General features: G+C 35.3%; 1 protein-coding gene and 1 long non-coding RNA gene across 3 annotated transcripts in view; one reads left to right on the top strand and one right to left on the bottom strand.

Moving 5' to 3' along the window:
• Positions 1-21,807, top strand: part of LOC309827028 — a 128,240-nt gene that overhangs the window by 39,718 nt on the left and 66,715 nt on the right. The gene's annotated exons all lie outside the window — the stretch shown is intronic.
• The window catches only part of PTPN12 (protein tyrosine phosphatase non-receptor type 12), an 86,509-nt gene continuing 74,246 nt past the window's right edge, over positions 9,545-21,807 (bottom strand). The window contains exons 13-18 of the mRNA XM_082661507.1: positions 19,012-19,994; positions 15,308-15,385; positions 14,350-14,417; positions 13,379-13,409; positions 10,944-11,051; positions 9,545-10,395 (exon numbers count right to left, since the gene is read on the bottom strand). Of these exons, the coding sequence (XP_082517633.1) occupies positions 10,334-10,395; positions 10,944-11,051; positions 13,379-13,409; positions 14,350-14,417; positions 15,308-15,385; positions 19,012-19,994 (1,330 nt within the window). The 3' untranslated portion in view covers positions 9,545-10,333. The remainder of the gene's footprint in view (positions 10,396-10,943; positions 11,052-13,378; positions 13,410-14,349; positions 14,418-15,307; positions 15,386-19,011; positions 19,995-21,807) is intronic.

A 21,807-nucleotide genomic window follows, 5' to 3' on the forward strand; every position in this document is an offset into this window, starting at 1 on the left:
CTTATTTTCCATTATAGGCTATTACAAGATATTGAATATAGTTCCTTGTGCTATAGTGCTATACAGTAGGTCCTTGTTGTTTATCTATTTTATATATAGTAGTGTGTATTGGTTAATCCCAAATTCCTAATTATCCCTCTCTCCACTTTCCCCTTTGGTAACCATAAGTTTGTTTTCTATGTCTGTGAGTCTATTTTTGTTTTGTAAATAAGTTCATTTGCATCCTTTTTTTAGATTCCACATACAAGTGATGTCATGTATTTGTCTTTCTCTGTCTGACTTGCTTCACTTAGAATGATTATCTCTATCTAGGTTCATCCATTTTGCAGCAAATGACATTATTTCATTCTTTTTTATGGCTGAGTAATATTCCATTGTAGAATACAGTGATTTTTAAATCATGTTTTCATGTTCTTAGAAGTGGATATCATTACATTTTTTAACACCTTTATTAGAGTATAATTGCTTTACAGTGGTGTCTTTTTTCCTGCTTTATAACAAAGTAAATCAGCTATACATATACATATATCCCCATTATCTCCTCCCTCTTGCATCTCCCTCCCACCCTCCCTATCCCACCCCTCTAAGGTCGTCACAAAGCACAGAGCTGATCTTCCTGTTCTATGCGGCTGCTTCCCACTAGCTATCTATTTTACGTTTGGTAGTGTATATAAGTCCATGCCACTCTCTCACTTCGTCCCAGCTTACCCTTCCCCCTCCCCGTGTCCTCAAGTCCATTCTCTACGTCTGCGTCTTTATTCCTGTCCTGCCCCTAGTTCTTCATAACCTTGTTTTTTCCCTTTAGATTCCATATATATGTGTTAGCATATGATATTTGTTTTTCTCTTTCTGACTTACTTCACTCTGTATGACAGTCTCTGGGTCCATCCACCTCACTACAAATAACTCAATTTCTTTTCATGGCTGCGTAATATTCCATTGTATATATGTGCCACATCTTCTTTACCCATTCATCAGTCGATGGACACTTAGGTTGCTTCCTGGCTATTATAAATAGAGCTGCACTGAACATTGTGTTGTTCATTACTGTTTGCTCTTTAGTTCTTCTAGGTCCTTGATAAACGTTTCTTGTATTTTCTCCATTCTATTTCCGAGATTTTGGATCATCTTTACTATCGTTACTCTGAATTCATTTTCAGGTAGACTGCCTGTTTCCTCTTCATTTGTTAGGTCTGGTGGGTTTTTACCTTGCTCCTTCATCTGCTGTGTGATTCTCTGTCTCCTCATTTTGCTTCATTTACTGTGTTTGGGGTCTTCTTTTCTCAGGCTGCAGGTTCATAGTTCCTGATGGTTTTGGTGTCTGCCCCCAGTGGCTGAGGTTGGTTCAGTGGGTTGTGTAGTCTTCCTGGTGGGGGGACTCGTGCCTGTGTTCTGGTGAATGAGGCTGGATCTTGTCTTTCTGGTGGGCAGGACTGCGGCCGGTGGTGTGTTTGGGGTGTCTGTGACCTTACTATGATTTTAGGCAGCCTCTCTGCTAATGGGTGGGGTTGTGTTCCTGTCTTGCTAGTTGTTTGGCATAGGATGTCCAGCACTGTAGCTTGCTGGTCGTTGAGTGGAGCTGGGTCTTAGCATTGAGATGGAGATCTCTGGGAGAGCTTTCACTGTTTGATTTTACGTGGAGCCGGGAGGTCTCTTGTGGACTAATGTCCTGAACTTGGCTCTCCCACCTCAGAGGCTCAGGCCTGACACCCAGCCAGAGCACCAAGACCCTGTCAGCCACATGGTATCTAGAAAAACGTCTAGGAGAAACCACAGCAAGGCCAGCTGCTTAGCAGTTGCAGCTGTAACAGGAAGCTTATTCCTCCCTATGGATGGGGCAAGTTGTCCTGCAGGTGCAAGGGTGCCTCCTTGGTCCTAAGGAAACTAACTTCTTTTCACCCTCGCTGTGGACTAGTCGCCGACATTGTGTCATTACATTTGTTTTTAATTAAATTAATTTTAAAAGCAAATAAGCATATATATAAAGTTTTTTTTTCCAGATTCCAAGTGGCTTATGAAATCAAAATGCTACCTTATCTTCCTAAAAATGATTCACCAAAAATAAATAAATTTTTAAAAAAAGAATTCTAGATCTAAGGAAACATGATGGAAGAAGCAATTGATTCTAGAAGTCAAGAGAGTAATATACTGAGAATTAGGAAGGCTTTATGGGGAAAGCACTACTGGTGGACTTTGAAAGGTATATAACTCCCTTTTACATTTGAAGAGGGTTCTATGCAGGGGGTCAATGTTGGGTGGGACCAGAGGAGCAAAGCACAGAGGAGAATAATTCCAAGGTATATTTGTTTCTGCTTTTGTTTTTTTAATAAATTTATTTATATTTATTTATTTTTGGCTGTGTTGGGTCTTCGTGGCTACGTGCGGGCTTTCTCTCGTTGAAGAGAGCAGGGGCTACTCTTGTTGTGGTGCGCAGGCTTCTCACTGCAGTGGCTTCTCGTTGCGGAGCGTGGGCTCTAGGCATGTGGGCTCAGTAGTTGTGGCTCGTGGGCTCTAGAGCGCAGGTTCAGTAGTTGTGGCGCACGGGCTTAGTTGCTCCGCGGCATGTGGGATCTTACCGGACCAGGGATGGAACCCATGTCCCCTGCATTGGCAGGCGGACTCTTAACCACTGCACCACCAGGGAAGTCCCTCCAAAGGTATATTTTGGGGCTGAGTTTTCTATAGCTGAAGTTTAGGGTGTGGGGGCCAGTGGTGGCAGATGAAGCTTTACGATTGGAGCTACATCATGGACCTCAAACGACATGCAAAAGCCTCCCTGCTTTCACAGATACTTCTCTGGGAAGAATTATTTAAACGGAGCTGTTATTTGAATACATACCACCACCTAACTCCACTTCTGCCTCCTCCCCCTCCCCCTTTATCCGAGAGAGAGCAAAATGCCGCTGCATTGTAACCTTGGACAACTTACTTCTCTCTGTACCCTGATTTCCTCATCTATAAATGGATATTAAAGGTAGTACCTACTCATTGAGTCACTTATAGCAGTATATGGGCATAGTCAGCAACGTATGAGTGTTCGTTACATAAATAATGGATATAGCTCTACCTAGTAGAAAATCTCAAAACATTGTTCTGAGTCATATAAGGAAAGGGAAGGATTTCAGATCTGTTTAGATCTCTGCTAACTTCCAACCTTGGGCTTAAGACTTTTCACATTACAAATTTAAGTATATCATTACAGTCTTAAAGAACATAATTGCTAAAAGGACTGCTAGTGTGCCCTTTTATTTTAGAGCTCAGGTAGATGCTGCTTTTCCAGCCCTAGGAGCTGCTTACAGAGTTTCATTAAACGAGTACATTTCTAATTATGTAAGGCATTATTTAAGACTTTGGAAATTCCTTGGCTTCTAGCTACAGCATTTTGACATTTTCAGTTCATTACCAACTGTATATACACCTATGAACCGTGGAAAAGTGATAGTAAATAGGAAAAATGTGGAATCTACATTAAATATTTTGAGATTTGACTTATGCATTTTCTGTTCTCCATGTTTGTAGTTGTCACAGTAAAACATAATGTCTTTAAAACAACACTTTGTTATTTTGCACAGTTCTGGGGATTAGGAGGGCCACCTGGACACTGCTCCACGTGGTGTTGGCTGGGATTAGCTCTTCACACAGTTCCTCATCATTCTCTCATTGTTCAGTGGTTTAGCCTGAGGTTCTTTACATGCCAGCAGGGACCCAAGAGATTGAAGCAGCCTGTCCTCTTAAGGTCTACACAGAGAGTCAGCCTAGAAACACATCTGCTGCATTTGATTGGTCAAAGCAAAGCAGAAGGCCAGCCCAGATACTAGAAAACAAACTCCACCTTGATGGGAGGAGCTGAAAATATTGTGGCCATGATTTCCAACCTGCCACAATAGCTTTTACCAAGTTAACTATAAAATTAAAATTGACCAAGTTGGTAAAATTCCAGATTCTGATTTCTGTCCCATACTTTTGCCCTAGAAATTTACTGCAGGATAGGAAGTAAACAGAGATACCAAGGAAAAGCATGCAGATGGCCTTCATCGGTTTTCTTTAACATTTATTTTTCCTCATTTTTTGTGTATGCCATGTGGCACATGGGATCTTAACCCCCCGACCAGGGATTGAACCCACGGCTCCTGCAGTGGAAGTGCGGATTCCCAACCACTGGACTGCCAGGGAAGTTCCCTTCATCAGTTTTCAAGCTGTGTGATTTTAAAGCCTATTAGTGACATTTGACTTAAGTACCTAGTCAGTTAACTAGCACACACATTTTCTAATCAGTTAACTAGCACACACGTTTCTTGCCTGCTAAAGCCTACACTCCAAGCTTCTCTGAAAACTAGGGCATATAGTAGTGTCAGTAATTAAGTGCAAGGATTTTGTAACAGGAGCTAGGTTTAAATTCTGGCTTTGCTACTTTGTGTGACTTTAAATTATCTAAAGTCTGTATTCCTCAGATTCATCCATAAAACAGGGATGTCCATCTGGCAAAGTTTTCGTGAAGATTAAGAAAGATAATGTATTCAGAGATTAGCAGAAGGCCTGGCACTTGGTAAGCATTCAGCAAGGTTAATAATTATTAGATAGGCCTGAGTCTACATGAAGGTGTATTGATGCCTTAAGATTTGCATAATGACTCTTGCAAAGGGGGCCACTTGGCATTAGGGACTTCACAAACACTCTAAAACAGTGAAGCCACCCCAAGAAGCTTTGGGGCTATAGCTTTCTAAATTTTCTTGAGTGCCTTTCCTGACTTTTTTTTTTTTTTGGTACCTATAAATTTCCTCTTGGCTTGCTTTGCTGCCCCCTTCTGACAGAATGGGGAAGAGTTCCATGCTGTCCCACCTCTACAGCCACTGAAACTGCTAAAAGCTATCAATGTCAAAGAATCCAACTTTCAAAAGCCTTTGGCCGTAAATTCAAGTGAATTCAAATGAAAGCAAAGTCTAAATGTAAAATTTCTACATATAAATTTTACTTTATTTCTGTTACATGGAAATCGATATTGACAGATGAAATATTAAAATGGATCAATCCATTTTCAATCGTTAGATTGAAAAGATGCCAAGAATACTTTGTTATTCTGAATGGCAATAGTAAATTTCCTATAAACTTCATTTTACCTTTCTGAAACAATGTGTACATATATAATTTTAATTTTAAAAATGTTTTTCTAGGGAATTCCCCAGTGGTTAGGACTCAGTGCTTTCACTGTGGAGACCCAGGTTCAGTCCCTGGCCGGGGAACTAAGATCCTGCCAGCCGCAAGCCACAGTGTGGTCAGAAAAAGAAATAAAAATGGTTTTCTAATGTTAATCTCAGCTAATCTCTACATATTTCAGATTATACATTACATGTAGTGTGCCCAGACTGGTATTTAAAATTTTTTGCATAGAAGCTGCATGAAAATGTTATTGTATAATTAATTGAAATACAATGAGAAATGCTAAATACTTAGATTTTATATTTAATACAGTAAATTATTTAATGCTTTCTCACATTTTAGTTTTAGAAAGTATTGGAAATATTCTAACAGGTTTACATATAAGTTGATAAAGCTAAAATTTAAAAACTACAATACTTTAAAATATCACAGATGTATTGTACATTTGTGTACTTACTATAAACTTAATCCTACTAAAATTTTTTTCAGTCAGGAAAACAATGTTTTAAGGAGAAATTTAAAACTACTTTTCTGTTTAGTGTTTGGCTATTTGGGTATAAATCTGTAGTAGCTAAAGAATATGTTCTTGCTGAAATGTTGACAAGAGAGTTAAGTCACAAATACTATTACATTAAATCACGATTATAGTACATAGGCCATCTTATCTCTAAAACATGAAAAATGGCTGGAATCTTTGGAATTCCCTTCCCCCACTAACTCAACAAAGCCCAGATTTGTTGTAGTTTAAAACACTGAGACACATCTTCTTGAGCTACCCAAGCATAGCTGCTTTTAACTGATTAAATTGTTCACGATATAATTGGTCATCTGCATATCATGCAAGATTTGTGCACCTTAAAGACAAATAGCAGGGGAAACAGACTACAGCAAATCTGTTAAGAAAATACAGCTTATATTCAAAACTAGAGCTACTTTTAGCACAATATATTGAATGGATATGTGCCAAAATTTTTGTTAAAGTTTTCGCAATTCTCCATCTGCCAGAATTGAAAATATGAGCTTCTGGCATTTAAGAGCTGTGTAATAACAAAGATCTAAAATTGGAGAATAGAGTATTAAAAAACTGAAATTAATTCACATCTGATTATTTAGAAAGCTATTAAATGTGAATGTGAACTTTTGATATCTAAAATAACGTCACTAGAAGCAGGCAATTAGGAGACATCTGTGTAAGAAAACAAAAACAGCAAAAACTTTTCCAAAACTAGCACAACTGATTTAATTAAATTTAATTCTATATTTAGGATTAAAATAGAATGACTTCACAGATTGCAATCAAGACCACCAAAAATGTACTTCAACAAAAATATTATAATCAGAACACATTTTAAGACTAAATATACTTAAGATGTCCTTCTTCACTTGAATTTCTCTAAAAAGCTTCAGATTGCCAATTGCATTATTTTTATTGCTTCCCTTCTCATTTAGCACAAAATCATCTCTTTTTAGTTTAACTATGTGCCCATTAATAGACAAATGGATAAAGAAGATGTGGCGTATACATACGATGAATATATATTACTCGGCCATGAAAAAGAATGAAAATTTGCCATTTGCAACAACATGCATGGGACTAGAGCGTATTATGCTAAGTCAGACAGAGAAAAACAAATCCTATACTATTTCACTTATATGTGGAATCTAAAAAACAAAACAAAACAAACAAACCTAACAAAATAGAAACAGATTCATAGATAGAACAAACTGGTGGTTGCCAGAGGGAAAGGGGGTGGGGGGATGAGTGAAATCGGTGGAGATTAAGAGGTACAAACTTCCAGTTATAAATGAGTCACAGGGATGTCATGTACAGCACAGGGAATACAGTTCATTAATATTGTAGTAACTTTGTATGATTACAGATGGTAACTAGACTTATTGTGGTGATAATTTTGTAATGTATAAAAATATTGGATCACTATGTTGTACACCTGAAATTCATATAATATTGTAAGTCAATTATACTTCAGTTAAAAACTGACACAGGCAATGGCATTAAAAATGTTTTAAACAATAAAATAAAAAAAAGAATTTCATAGTTTCAGCTATTTGAAATGACCACAGGGGTTTAGGACATAGAGTTATGTAAATTTGCTCAGGTAAAAACTTAACCACATGTCCTACGAGGCTGTTACCTGACAGGAAGTCACTTAGCTAATGACTGAGCCTAGCTCAGCACTGACATATGACTATGGCTTTACTGCTCTGTTTACCAATATTAGGAGAAAATGTCCATAAAGTGAAAAATACTAGAGTAAAAAATACTATGTGTGAAAAATTGCTTCCAAAAGAAAGGTAACTGATAGTGTTAGGATGGAAAAGGAAAGATTAAAGGTCTTTGTAGCATTAGCTGTAAGGGAGAGGATTTGGATAAAGTGGCAGGATAAATTTGCTAGTGGTTTATCTCAGATACAAATGACCTTATTATATGCTTTATATAGAAAAATAAAAATGAGTAACTTTATTGAGTGTTCTAGGCAATATAAAAATCACTGGGAGAAAGCTAAAGGTGGAAAAAGGCAGAATTTAAAATATTATAAAGATAGGCAATGGAATAGAAAGAAAAAAATCTAGTAATTGACTCAGATCAATGAATATATAACATATGACAAGACTATATATTTAATAGAGTAGGGACGTTAACTGGTGATTCATAAAAGGAAAAAGAAATCTACCTCACACTCTATACAAAAAATTTAATTCTGTAGCTTTAGATAAAAACATAACAAAAATATAAATAAAAAATAAAGCTTCTAGAAAACTAAAGAATATCTTTATGATCGTGGGGTGGGCAAAGATTTCTAAAAGAGGACACCAAAAAGGAGTGATTATAAAAGACTGATAAATTGGATTTAATTAAATTCAATTAAAACAAAAACAAACAAACAAACAAACACCATTAGTAGAGTGAAAAGGCAAAGCACAGGCAAACCCACTTGGAATATATAAATAATTCCAACAAATCAATAAGAAAAAAACAACTAAATAGAAAAACAGGTGCAAAGTTGCCAGATGATAGGATATCTGCATACTCAGCTTTAGTAGATACTGCCAAACAGTATCTGCTTGAGACTTGAACAGGTCCTTCACAAAAATGAATATCCACATGGTCATAAGCACATGAGAATGTGCTCAACCTCATTAGTCAGGAGGGAAATATGTTAACAATCAGAACCACCACTTTGGAAAATTGTTTGGCAATATCTACAAAGCTGAATATATATGTGCATACTCTGTAATCCAAAAATTGCACTCCTGGATATATACCCAACAGATTCATATATATATAAGTGTACCAAAACACATTTTAAAATGTTTGTAGCAACAAAATTTGTAGTTTTCCCAAGCCAAAAACAATCCAAATGTCTATTAGTAGCACAATGAACAAACTGTGGTATATTCATAAAATGCAAAACTCTAGCAATGAAAAATGAACAAGCAACTGCTACACATATAATAATGAACAAATCTTAGAAGCCCAAGGGGAAGCTTCTCAGTGGCTGGTCCTGTTCTACTGCTTGACCTAAGGGTGGTCACACTCAGAGGAGTGTATACTTTGTGGTGGTTAATATGCTTTTTTGCACCCTTCTGAATACATGTATACTTCAATGAAGGAGTTCCAAAGCAACTCCTTCCCAAGAAAAAAATCTTTACAAATGATTTTAGTGCCATATTATACAAATCATAAAGTGTATGGAGACTAAATTTTTTTTCAGTTATACTTTATTTCAGTTTAAATTTTATTAAGAAAATGATATGCTATAGAGGTGTTTGTGTCTTATGACTGTCAAGGGTCCACTATATTCACATTTTTTGAACAAATATATGAGAAAAATGTGAAATTCTAAGACCACTGAGCTTTATAAATTTTCCAACATGAAATCATAGTATTATTTTCTCTTCCACAACAATCCTCTTTCTATTCATATATGATTACTTTATCTCACTTTAGTCTCATAATTTCTTCCCTCTTTTATATGCAGAGGGAAAATACAGATGTCTATCAGCTTTGATCCATGATGTCAAAATTCAAACTTGGTACTTACGGAAAGGGCCTCTGCTCCAGTGCAGGATGGGAAGAAACCAGTTCCCTTTTCCCAACTGCACCTTTGTTTGGTGTTTTCCTGGCATCCCAGTAGGCAACAATGAGAAGGCTAAGAAGGATGCCTAGGGCTGACTCCAGGATAAGTATTTAGAACTGCAAAGCCATGTTTCTGCAGAAGGTGCTCCCTATTCTATAATTAAGAAATTAAACCCCATTCACACTCATGACTTAAAGATAAGACTCAGCTGGGAGGAAGGTGGATATTAAGTCTAATTTCCCACAAAAGAGGAATGAAAAACCAAAACAAGTAGGCACTGTAAAATTGTTTTTGTCTTTTTAATGGCAGGTCAAATATCCTGAAACATACATATATTTTGATAGTCTTCTAATCCCAGTTGAGTTCAAATATTAAAGTAACACACACGAGCTAAGAGAATTCAATATTGTTCCAAGGCACTTACTGAATCTCCATGACTAAATGAAAACAAGGACAATTAGGATGGACAATTAGACAGTTTATAATATAAAAATAACTTTTTGCTTACAATTTACAAAATGTATTATTATTACAATCTTTGATCTCTGATAACCTGTAATGCTGGCTGCATGACTCCAGCAATTTTAAAATTCTGAAACTATTTTCTAAAACTTCAGGGCAAATAATTTACAAATAAGGTACACAAAGATTTAGACCATGCAGAAATTTCTTACATCTTCTGTTAATAATATTTTATGACTGTAACTTTATCAAATTATATACCTACTTGCCCTGTACATATACAAAATAATGCATACATGATAAAACATTAGCAAAAGAGTAGTCCTTAAACTCAATTTATCATAAAAGTATTACTATATTAACATGTCTACAAGCAGCGTGTAACAGGGTTAAGAGACATTAAGGCAATAATACTTGAAGTTACAAAATAAACCATATGTAATACTTTTTCCTAAGTGTAATATAAGGCAGGTAGATGGTCCCAGCAAAAAACACTAAGGTAACAATCTACACTGCTGTTAGTCCCACATTTTTAAGATGGAATACTATAAATCTGGCTTTCAGTGGCACTTGAATTTTCCAGTATAATTTAAAGTGTCTTTTAGTTCCCTGAATCATGTCCATTCTGAAGGTGGATCTCTTGGTCCTTTGGGTTTTCCACAGCGATTACCAAAACCTATAATCAAAATACCACAATAATTCTCTAGTGTTCAGAAATATTTTTAAACTATTAAGCTCATGTCTGTAGACATTCTTATTTTATGGAACAAATAAATTTCCATATGGAAATTTAGAACTTAAAACTAAACAAATCTCTACAAACACAAACCAATTCTTAATTTGTTCTGGGTAGTTGAAAATAATTGCTTCTTTTATAAAAATAAAATCAATTCTATCAAAATGTAAGAAAAACAGCTAAGATATTTTAGTCTTTCCGACTCAAAAGAAAGATTTGTTTACATACTGCAGTTTTTTATATTTTAGTTTTTAACCTCAGTATGAAACAGAATAAATTAGTTCATTTGTTTCATAATTAATTCCAAGCAACTTTGACGGTACATGTTTTATTCTTGGCAAGTGCCATTTAAGGGCCTGAATAAATCATAGCACAAAGATAAACTTTGCCTTAAGGAAATTCTGGAATGATGGCAAATAACTTTTTTTCATTCTTGCCAGCATTAACTACACAATTACAGTTTTAAAATCATCTAATAAACAAATTACCAATCTCTGTGGCTTCTGTTGGACTTTCTGATATTTGATCTTTCTTGTTACTGAAATTAGTTGGACATTCTGTACAAGTCTCTGTATGAATACCTCGTGCTGGATGGTCTAAAATGCAAATCAAAGCCATTGTTAGTCATAATCATGTTTAGCATCATAGGCAGAAGAATCCTCTAATTGTTTTAATGTGGGCAGTTAGTTACAAGAGCAAGTTTTTTTTTGAGCATCATAATTTTAGAGGCCCAGATAAATATAAATGCAAGGGTAATGAACACAGGAAATTATATTAGGTGTTCTTGCAGGCACCTAGAAACCTGCAGCGAGTACTTCTGCTGTGACGATTCTCCTCATGCTCCTACTTTAACTGCAACTGAAATGCCTTTATATGGAAATCAATGGCAAACAAGTTCATAGTTTATTAATGGACTTAATATTTGTGCTTAAAAGTAGTAATTCTTTTAAGATTTAGCATTGCTTAAATTTTAGTTAGTTTACTTATTTAACTGCCAAGGCATACGATTAGTAACAAAAGAAATCAACTACTATGATTCAGGCATCCTTTCACCACCTTCATCACGTCCCCTACACCCCCTGTAAGGAACTTTTCTGGAAACTTGGAATACAAGTCAAATAATAGACAATCCTTGTCCTCGGGTGCTTATAGTCTAGACAGGGGTCGGCAAACGTTTTCTATAAAGGGCTAGAGAATATTTTAAGCTTTGCAAGCCACATACGGTCTCTGTCGCACATTCTTCATTGATTTTTGTTTCTTTGTTTTTAATTTTAAACAACTCTTTAAAATGTAAAAAGAATTCATTCAGCTCAAGGGCAGAATAAGAAAACAAGCCACGGGCAGGATTAGGCCTGTGGGATACAGTTTGCTAACCCCTGGTCTAGTAGGAGAGACAGACAAGTACATTACTTACAGTAGTGTGATAAGGTTTATAATAAACGGGGACAGAAAGGAGAGGCATGTAGACGAAACTAGTGGCGGAGATTCAGGGTTGGCTTCTATAAGGAAATGATGATTTAGGCTAAAAGCCTCAATTTTCTCAATGAAGTAAAGCGTCTACTACTGAGTAACAGTTAGTGGGATTCATGAAGAAAATCAAGATTTGGAAAATTCAGGGGAAATAAAAAGGGTATAAAGCAGAGCATGTAAGATAACCAAGCAACGCTGAGGGCTCAACTGTGGATCAGTCCTAGAACTGTATGCTCAACCTGTAAAACAGCCAAGTTCCTCAGCAGTATTCAGTAATCCTGAGGGATAAAGCAAAATGGTATGGGAATTAGGGGCAAGAAAGTTAAGGATAACTGTGAGTGTGACTAGAGTGACGGAATCTAGATTGAATAGAGAAGGAAGAGAAACCAGAAAGGAGTTAACAGATACTAAGAAAATAAAAGACCCAGGGATCTAGCTATAGCAGCAGTAGTCATATAACATAGATAATAATAACAGCATTGCTACCATTTCTGTGCCTACCATGTGCCGGGCACTGTCTAATACTCTCCATATATGATTTGATTTAATTAAATCTTCGCAACAATCCTCTAGGGTAGGTTACTACCATTATCTGCATTTCACAGAGAAGAAAACTGAAGCCTAGAAAGATGAGGTAACTTGCCCAAACCCAAAAAGTAAGTAAAATGGCAAAAATGGGACTCCAATCCAGGTGGGCTTGATGCTAAAGCTTCTGCTCTTTTCCTTATAATATGTTGCTGTAGAAAAGTAAACAGAGAATAATAAAGAGTTTATGAGATGGAATGGAGCCCCATTAGGCAAAGATCCAGGAAGAGAGCAGCTGAAGCAGCATGGAGGGTAAGGGCAGAGGTGATAGATAAATTGAGGGAACTGTATAAGCTAGGATGTTTGATGAGCTGCTTACATAGTTACTGATTTATAAGAATTAACAATAACTTGACCTATTTTACTATGATCATAAAAGTAATGTAGTAGAAAAATTTTCTAACTTGGCATTATTACACTGCATTGAGCTAACATAATCTTACTAGCCTCCACAAATGTAGAAGTCCTAAAAGGAAGATTTCCAAAACAATTGATTTTTAGGCCCCCAATTCAATCATCTAGGTTAATTTGGCGCATTTATTCAAATCATTGTCAGATCTAGATTCTAAGTGTTTTTATAAACAACAGAAATAAAATACAGGAAAATATTTTTAAAATAATTTCCTTCCCATCAGCCTGTTAACTACTGATAATAAATGCTGTTATCCTCCTGATCAATAATAATATCTGGTATAATAACGAATTTAAAAGAATTATACTACATAATTCAGGTTCTAGAAGAGCTGTCCTACATATTTCCACATACTGAAATAAATTTCACAAATAAATAGCATGCACAATGAGACATGCTATTTTATGGAAATTAATCTATATAATCTATAGCAAAAAGGAACACAGTCCAACTTACCACATGTTTCACTTCCAGAGGTTATCAAGCCCTATAAGGAAGACATTCAATAGCTATTACAGCACATCCCTTTCATGTACAAATTATAGAAAATTTGGTCTGTTATGAGTATATATCCCAATAAATCAAGATCTATCAAGATTCTCATGTCAAAGGAAAAGAAAACAATGGTGTTTTCAATTAGGGTTAAAAATGTTTAATGTTGTGGTGTTTTATACTGGGAGTAAAAGGATAGGGGAATTCCTTTTCCTTCTGGATGAAAACTGAAAATGCAGAAGTTACTACATTACGAGAACATATACACAACTGCATTTTGCCAGCCCTCTACTGTATTCATCAAATTATGATATCACTGATTGTAAGACATAGCATCATTATTAGGTTACCAATACTTTATCTACCAATTAAAGTATATCACAATGCTTTTTTAGTCAATTTTAAGATATACCCCAATTTCAGATATTCAAATGTGAGAGAAATACGAAAAATATTAATGTTGATGAAAAATAGCATTTCCAGTGGCTAAAATATTTAGCTACCAAAACATTTCCTGAATGTGAAAGGAAGTCTCATGTGACCAGAAAAACTAAAGGGAGAGACAATATACCTGGTTCTATAATGGAAAGAACAAAATCTAGGAAAGTACTGGGACCCTGAAAATAGTAACTCCTGTTCTATTCATACCTCCAAAATGATTTGAACAAGGCATAATTTACAAATTTCAAAAGCAGCTTGGGAAAATAATACTCTGAAGTGATGGTCATATGTAGATCATAATGCTCTTTAAAAAAATTTTAGATCTCACATTTTATACACTTTTCATCTGAACTCATAGCATAAGAAATAATTATCAAAAATTATATTTAATAGTCTTAAGGTAAGTTATTATAACAAACAACTGTAAGATAAATTAGTAAAACAAAAGAACAAAAATATTGAGCTATAGCTGTTCCAATCCCAAAAGGACTCACTTCAGGTTTTCTTTGTTCACACTGTTCCTGATTTTGAAGTTCACTCCACTCAGATCTTACAGGTGTATCTGAGAAAAATGAAATCTTACAATTAAAATTAACATCTTTAATTATGAAAATTTCTTGCTTTAAGGTAATATACAAAAACAGATACTGTAGATTTTTAGAAACTATCACTTCCACTAAAAAATTTCTAGCTTCTATTAATTGAAGAATATCCCTTTAAGCTTTGCTTTCTTCCTTAAAATTTAAAGAACTGAGTTATCAGAGTTTATTACAAGTGCATTGTAATCTACAGGTGTGACAGACATAGACTTATGTATTTAATATTAGTGGAGTATACGGCTTCACTGTTTTTAACATTCTTAAAATCAGTTAAAATGAATAAAATATTTGTAAAATGCAGCTAAGACTAGTAGTGTGCACCTCCACTGAGCACAAGACACCGTAAATATATTAAAGCTGTTTCTATACTCTTTTTCAGGATGGGAAGGAGGAGGAATATATTATCAATACTCTGAAATATCACTTTCTCCCTCACTGATACTCTTGTGGCCTTAAGGGTGCTCAGTTAACATCAACTGAGTGATGCCTGCCTACAACAGAATTTAAATGTTTACTTACCTACACTGGTACCAAGTGAAGCAGTTAATATCTTTTCATAAGTAAATGCCATTTTTAATGAATGAAAAGACAATAAACTGTATACAGTTATAGTTGCATTTAACTGGATTATAGTGTTTGATATAAATGCAGCCATTTTATTAGCAGTCTTAGCAAATAAAAAATACCATTATAAGTATTTTTCATACAAGGAATTAAAAACATTTGTCAGTATAAATTCAAACCTGTTTTTGAATTTAATTGTGTAGCTCAACAGCAACAGACTGACATCAGCCATGTTTTACAGAGCTTATTATTAAAGCATGAAATATGTAAAATCAGAAGATATACTCACTGTGTTCACTGGCCAATACAAAAGACTCAGGAGTTCTTTCAGGTAGGGGAGGAGGCGAATCTTCACTAACATCAACATCTATAACAAATACATAAAATTTAGACAAATTATGAACTTGTTAAAAAATGTTAACTCATTTAAAAGTGAACTTGTTATCTAAACAAAATAAGACAGCTTTCTTGACATTCTTATAAATCACTGCCACAAGTATCTAGGAGAACCAGTTTTTAAAAATGCAAAAATAAACAAGATATCCTTATCACTTGACTTGTTATCAAAAACAATTATAAAGCTTATTGAGCAAAGACTGAACTCCATCACTGTTGCACAGAGAAAATGACTCTCCCATGACGTTCCTGACACCGTGTAGGTATTAATCACACTGTCCTCTGAGTCTGAAGGCATCTTCAGCAGAGAAGCCAGCAGGCGAGTGCCTTCTCTACTGGGTTTGCTGATAATGCTTTGGGTCCACAAAGGAAAGCTTCAGTCATTTGACTTAAATCAGTGCTTCCCAAACTGTGATCAATTGCTAAACTCCTTTTACGAGTTTTGCCATACTGTGGACCATATGTCCTATTTTTTTAAATCCCACTCATTTTAAACTTAACTATGTACTTCAGTCATGTTTTAAATAGTAATGACTAAAATAGCAGATTAAAAGTGTTAGTTATTTTCCTAATATACAAAAATATAACCATTAAAATTTTTGGATGTTCATTTATTTATTGCCTAAAATCTTGTGAACAGTGGCATATGACCATACTTTGAGAATACTGACTGAAGCCATATAAAAGCTTTTCACCAGTAAAAACAAAATTAGCTCTTGGAAAAGATAATGCATTAAGTAAGCCTTGTCAGTTAGCCTCATTATGGCATTAGGTGAAATGAGAGTATTAGATCCTTTGAGGTTTCACTGGAGGTAGAAAAAGAAAATATGAGGATACAATTCTGTGTGTGGACTCTCAGGTTAGAAAAGATGGGGCAAAGAAAGGAAGCTGTGAGGATCCTATATTGTCTGGCCCTTGACAACTGTTTTCTTAAAAATGTGAACAACTGTGCCATGATACTTGGCTATTTTACCACATTTGATAGGCTATGCATTAAAAAGAGAGTGAAAATCAAGAAAAGCCTTTTCAATTTTCAACATGCATGAGCCAGGTATGACTGCTCTGGTTCCTCCTACAATTGTTTAGCTGAAGACACAAGAAAATACAGCCCCTGGATCCTGCTGAGAGAAGAGTTCCAGTCCAATACTTTATATATATATGTGTGTGTGTGTGTGTATATATAAAAATCTGTACACACACACACACACACACACACACACACACACACACACACATATAAAACATGAGTACTGGAACTCTCTTGTATATAAAGTTAAGCTACTAAAGAACTATCTAACCTGTCTGGTAGTAACAGTCTAAGCAATCATATTTCCCCTTGCTCTTTTGTTACTAAGAGCTCACAGTGAAGAGATGGCTGTTGAAAGGAAGGGATGCATAATCTTGACACTGTGGTGCCATTTCACAATTACGTGAACAAATCAGGAAGGACAGTATGGCTTGTTTACATCAAGTATCAAGTATCTTTCGGAAACTCTATACCTCTTCTGTTTTAACAGTCCTCGCTCTTAAAAGACTTTATTTTCTAACTGTGGCCTTGGCTTCTCAACTGCATGTTTCTCCCTGGATCTCTGGATTGCCTTTTCTGTGTTATAAATTTGTGTTTCAGAGGTTATCCAACCAGAGCCTGCACATTTTTCGTAGGCTTTTGTAAATCATACACTTTATGGGAGCCTAGTGTAGCCATGTTTGAGAAATCTTTCAGGAGGCCTGAGTCAATATTAAAATCAGAATGATAGCCAGGAGTTTTTTTTAGGCAGTAACTTATGCAAAAGGTTGTTTTAGGTATCAAAACAAAATTATTCCATAGCAAATTTTAAAACAAACAAGCAAACAATAATCTAATCCTTGAGCCAAAGGTTCATCTACAAGGTAAATAATTACTAACATTAAAAATAGGACTGCTTGTAGTTATGCTGCAACACAGAATACTTACACAGGAAAATCTTCTGTTAATACCAAACTCATTTAGCATAGTTAAGGTAGGGTGAAAAGAAACCAGAAATCACATTTACAGCTATCTTTGCTTTGAAATACAAATAAAATGGAGAGAAAGGAAGTGAGCTGGTATACAGAAGAGTGCTTTCAACTATTCTGTACAGTATGTTGTATTCTAAAGGAACTCTTTCTGTTATCACTAAAACACTGGTCATATGGCAGTAACTTTTAATGAGCATGTTATATCATGCATCCTTCCTGCCCTCACCAAACTCTATTTCTAGTAATGGTTTAAAAAAATTTATTTCCTAGGTACAAAACAAATGCCTGATATGCTAAAAAAAAAAAAAAAAAAAACCAAAACGACAATTTCTTATCTACATGTTTTCTTGTGTAGTTACAACTTAGCAGTCATTTTTCAAACTCTGAAGTCGAGGGGAAAAAATATATTAACAATTTTAAATTATGCCAAACTGGTAAAGTAGTATTTATTGTGGCAACCATTATCTTCTGAAGATCCTTCAAATAAACCACAAAAGAATCAAGAACACAGAAAATCCTGTAAATTTAAAAAACTAGCTTAGACTCTCATTTACTCTACCAGATACATCCCCAAGATAAAAAAAAAAAAAAAAAGTATGTGTGAGTTGACGAAAATAGAGGCACCACAGTATGGGTGGTACTTACTGGGTGAGAATTAGAAAAAGTCATCTTTCAAGTTCACAGTACTTATTTGACTGCACATTATAAATACCAGTCTATGTGTGTCGCTATCAAAGTTCACCGACAAGTAAAAGACCACTGATAGTCAACCTATCAATGAACAGCTTTTGTGTTTATATATTTGCTGTCAACTTCATGGTCTTTTTTTTTTTTTTTCATGGTCTGTTTAAGACAGCACCGTGGTAATTTTTAGCAGATTAAAGAGGAGCTTCGAGACCCAATAATACATCTTGGGAACTTAGGGGATACATTATCTTGAAATGCTTAGACTGCTTAAAGAAGAGAGTCATTAATTAAACAGTAGTAGCACTGATGACTAGACATGGAAATATCCCACTTTCTACTGACTGAATTAAACTTCCTATATTCTGCTGAGCAGCTGCAATATTGCTCCTTGGTTAATAAACTCATTGTTGAAAAGAGCCATTTTGCAAGCATTTGTGAGGAGGTTTAAAATTTTAAAAAGGTATTTTGTAGTTAAAAGATCATAAAAAGATAATGAAATAGATATCTGTAATATACATGGGTGAAATTAAATGGCCAATCAAGCCATTCTACAATATTTGTGTCACTGTCACTTTAAGTAATCCCTAAATTATTTCTAATTATTCAGTTATATAAAATTTTGACCCATATAAATACTAAGAGTTGTAAGATATAAGAAGAGAAAATTTTCAGTTACAACAATTTAAATATTTTGGAAACAAAAAGTCCAATAATGCAATGTGATCAAACTAATGGAACAATAAATAAAGGGCTTACTTAAAAAAAAAATTAGTATCAAAAATAATGAAATTTTGCATAGGTTCTGGAGTAAAGTGTGGAATAAAACATAATGAATTAATATAGCTAAGCTGCTTAGAACAGTGACTGGCACATAGTAAAAATATTTAAGTGTTAAGATACTATTATCATTACCTTTTTCAGCACCTGAATGTATTGTTCCTGCTATATCATGTCTAGCAATGGACATTGACAATACTTTCCTTGTAGAAATGCTTTCAGTACTAGCGGCAGCAGAAACAGTGGCACTTGCTGTTGAAATACTGGTTTTATTCTTGGTCACAGCACCATCAGAGTTCCTTTCATCAGAGTCCGAGTCATCAGAGTGAAGAGGATTAGTAAAACTGAGGGGTGCTCTGAATAGAGGGGAACTGTTGTGATGATCTGTGAGATCATGGGTTGCAAGTTGTGTCGTGGGGCTTGGTGTTGAACTCCCAGTTTTCATTGTTTGACAGTGGGTATCTGAGGATTTGCCTTCAGAGGAATCAGGCATGGGTAGAGTATTCTCAGGTCCATGAAATGACCATGGTGCATGTCCTTTCTCATCAAGAGGTAAGCGGTCTGGTCTTGGAGGTGTGTCTGAATTCTTCTGTGATTCTTCTGGTAGGATAACTGGAGCTTTATTTGACTGTGTTGCATTGCAGTCCACACAGGAATTCTGGGAAATACCATCAATTTTTAGATCTCTTGAATTCAGTTCCTGTGATTTAAAGACTTTATCAATTGTACATGGTGAAGCCGAAGCCGATTTAATTTTAATTGCATGTCCCCTATTCAAGAGTGTGTTCCCTTCAAAACTTTTTGGTCCTTCTTGAAGAGGGACCTTCTTAATCTCAAAACTTAAATTTCGCTCCAATTTTTTATCTATTTGTTCAACAGTTGATTCATTTTTCCCTGTAAGTTCTGTTGATTTATTATAGTTTCTGTTGAGGTCTGTTGAATGTTGTTCTGATGAAACCACGTGCAACACTGGCTTTGGATGGTATCTGTCATTGTCCTGCCACACAGTAGTGACTGTTGGAAAAGCTGAAGGGGGAGAAGGTGTCAAGATGGGTGGCACTGGGTGAGGTTCTGGAGGCTGCAGTATTTCTTCCTTAGCATCCCCTTCTACAAGGCAACTGGAAAATATTAAAAAAAAGGGTATTAAAAGAATGTTCATCCTTTTAAAAAATAAGTTTATAGGTAACAGTTATGTAGCTAAGCCTCTTTAAATTAAAAGTCAGTAGAGTCTGTGGTTATGAATTAAAATTTGCCAAACTAAGTTAATGTTTAACAAGGTAGTAATGTATGTACATTGTTTAAAAAAGTCAAATAACACAAGAATTTTAATAAAAAACCAGCAGTCCCCTCCCACAGCCCTCCATTTACCCTGACACATCAAGTTTCAACTTTTTAAAAACAGCTACTTCGAAGATTTGCCTCCATATTTCAAAATATTTCAGAATGCATAAACGTTATTACTTGATCTTTCTATTTCACACATACTCTACTGTCTTCCTACTATGGAAATGTCTTCTCCATCTTCCTAATACTGCTAATTTTTGGTTAGTTCAATCTTATGACTACAGTTATTATTCATACCAATGACAGCATGATTTCCTATTTTTTCTTATATAACTCTTATTTTTCCCCTAATAATTGTCTTGGGTTTCCTATGTACCATCAGTAATTCAGCCCTTCTTCAAACTTTCCTGCAGATTTGTACACCTCCTCTCAATTGGTCAAGCATATCAGGTAACTATCAATATCACAGACATCCGTCTTAGAAACCTTGAGCCTCGCGCTCCAGTGTGGACCCCTGGCCCCCGAGGCTACCACAGAGCTGACACTCTCTCTTGTGTTACACTCTCCTGTTTCCCAGGTCCCATCTTCGCTTTTCTAGCTACACTTGCTCAATTTAGTGGGTTATACCCTCCAATTGCCTCTTAAGAACTATACATAGGAAACAAATTTCCTGAGGCCTACATAATTATTATATTTTCAAGGTTACTGACTTTTGGAAAAGGTGTATTATTCTAGACTAGAAATAACTTTCCTTAAGAATTTTATAATTGTGATTCCTGTTCCTTTGAATGTGAGCTGTTTTTTCTCTCTTTTGAGCTTTTAGTTTTTTTTTTAATTCTTCATGTTCTACAATCTCATGGTGTAACTTTTTTTAATCCATTGTATTACAATTTTTAATCCATTATATTGAGAACTTTCTGTGCAAAAATTCATGTTACTACTAGAAGCTTCTTTCATAATTTCTTCTCTTCCAGTCTCCTTCCAGACTATGATTAGTTTTAGTTATAATTATTATTATCACTATGAGTATGTGCCATACCTCTCGGTTTGATTCTCTAATTTCTTTATCTTCTCTCTCCTATTTTCTCTATTTGTTCATTTTCTTGGGAGATTTCCTTGACTGTCTTCTAGCCTTCTTTAATTAAAATTAAATTTGAATTTTTAAAATTTATGCTATTATATTTTTAATTTCCAAGAGCTTCTTATTTATTATGACCTGTTTCTTATTTCATGGTTGCAATATTTCCTAATTACTGAGAAAACAGACATTTGCCACCCCCCCATCTTTTTTCTATTCTGTGTTGTCTCCATTCCATCCATTTTTTCCTGCTTATTTGGATTATGTCTTTCATCTTAGAGGCTTTGTCAAGTGTCTGATAATTCCTGGTTCTGTTCATTTTGAGAGAATGGAATATTTTAAATGACTGGGAAATGTGTATGTAAATGTAAGGGGGAGGGCTTGTGGCTTAGTGGCCATCTTACTGCTTGGTGACTGGATACAGTCCTTGCAATGTCATTGGTGGGCCACAACCATCAGTAACTATCGATTTCCTCTCTTGGGCTGGTTAGTTTTTCAAGAGAGGGGTTCTGTCTCCCACCAGAAGTGGCTATCAGTATTCTGGGAGCCAAATAAGGGGTGGGAGCAAT

This window comes from Grampus griseus (assembly GCF_964374135.1).
Source record: "Grampus griseus genome assembly, chromosome: 9".
NCBI classification, from domain to species: Eukaryota; Metazoa; Chordata; class Mammalia; order Artiodactyla; family Delphinidae; genus Grampus; species Grampus griseus.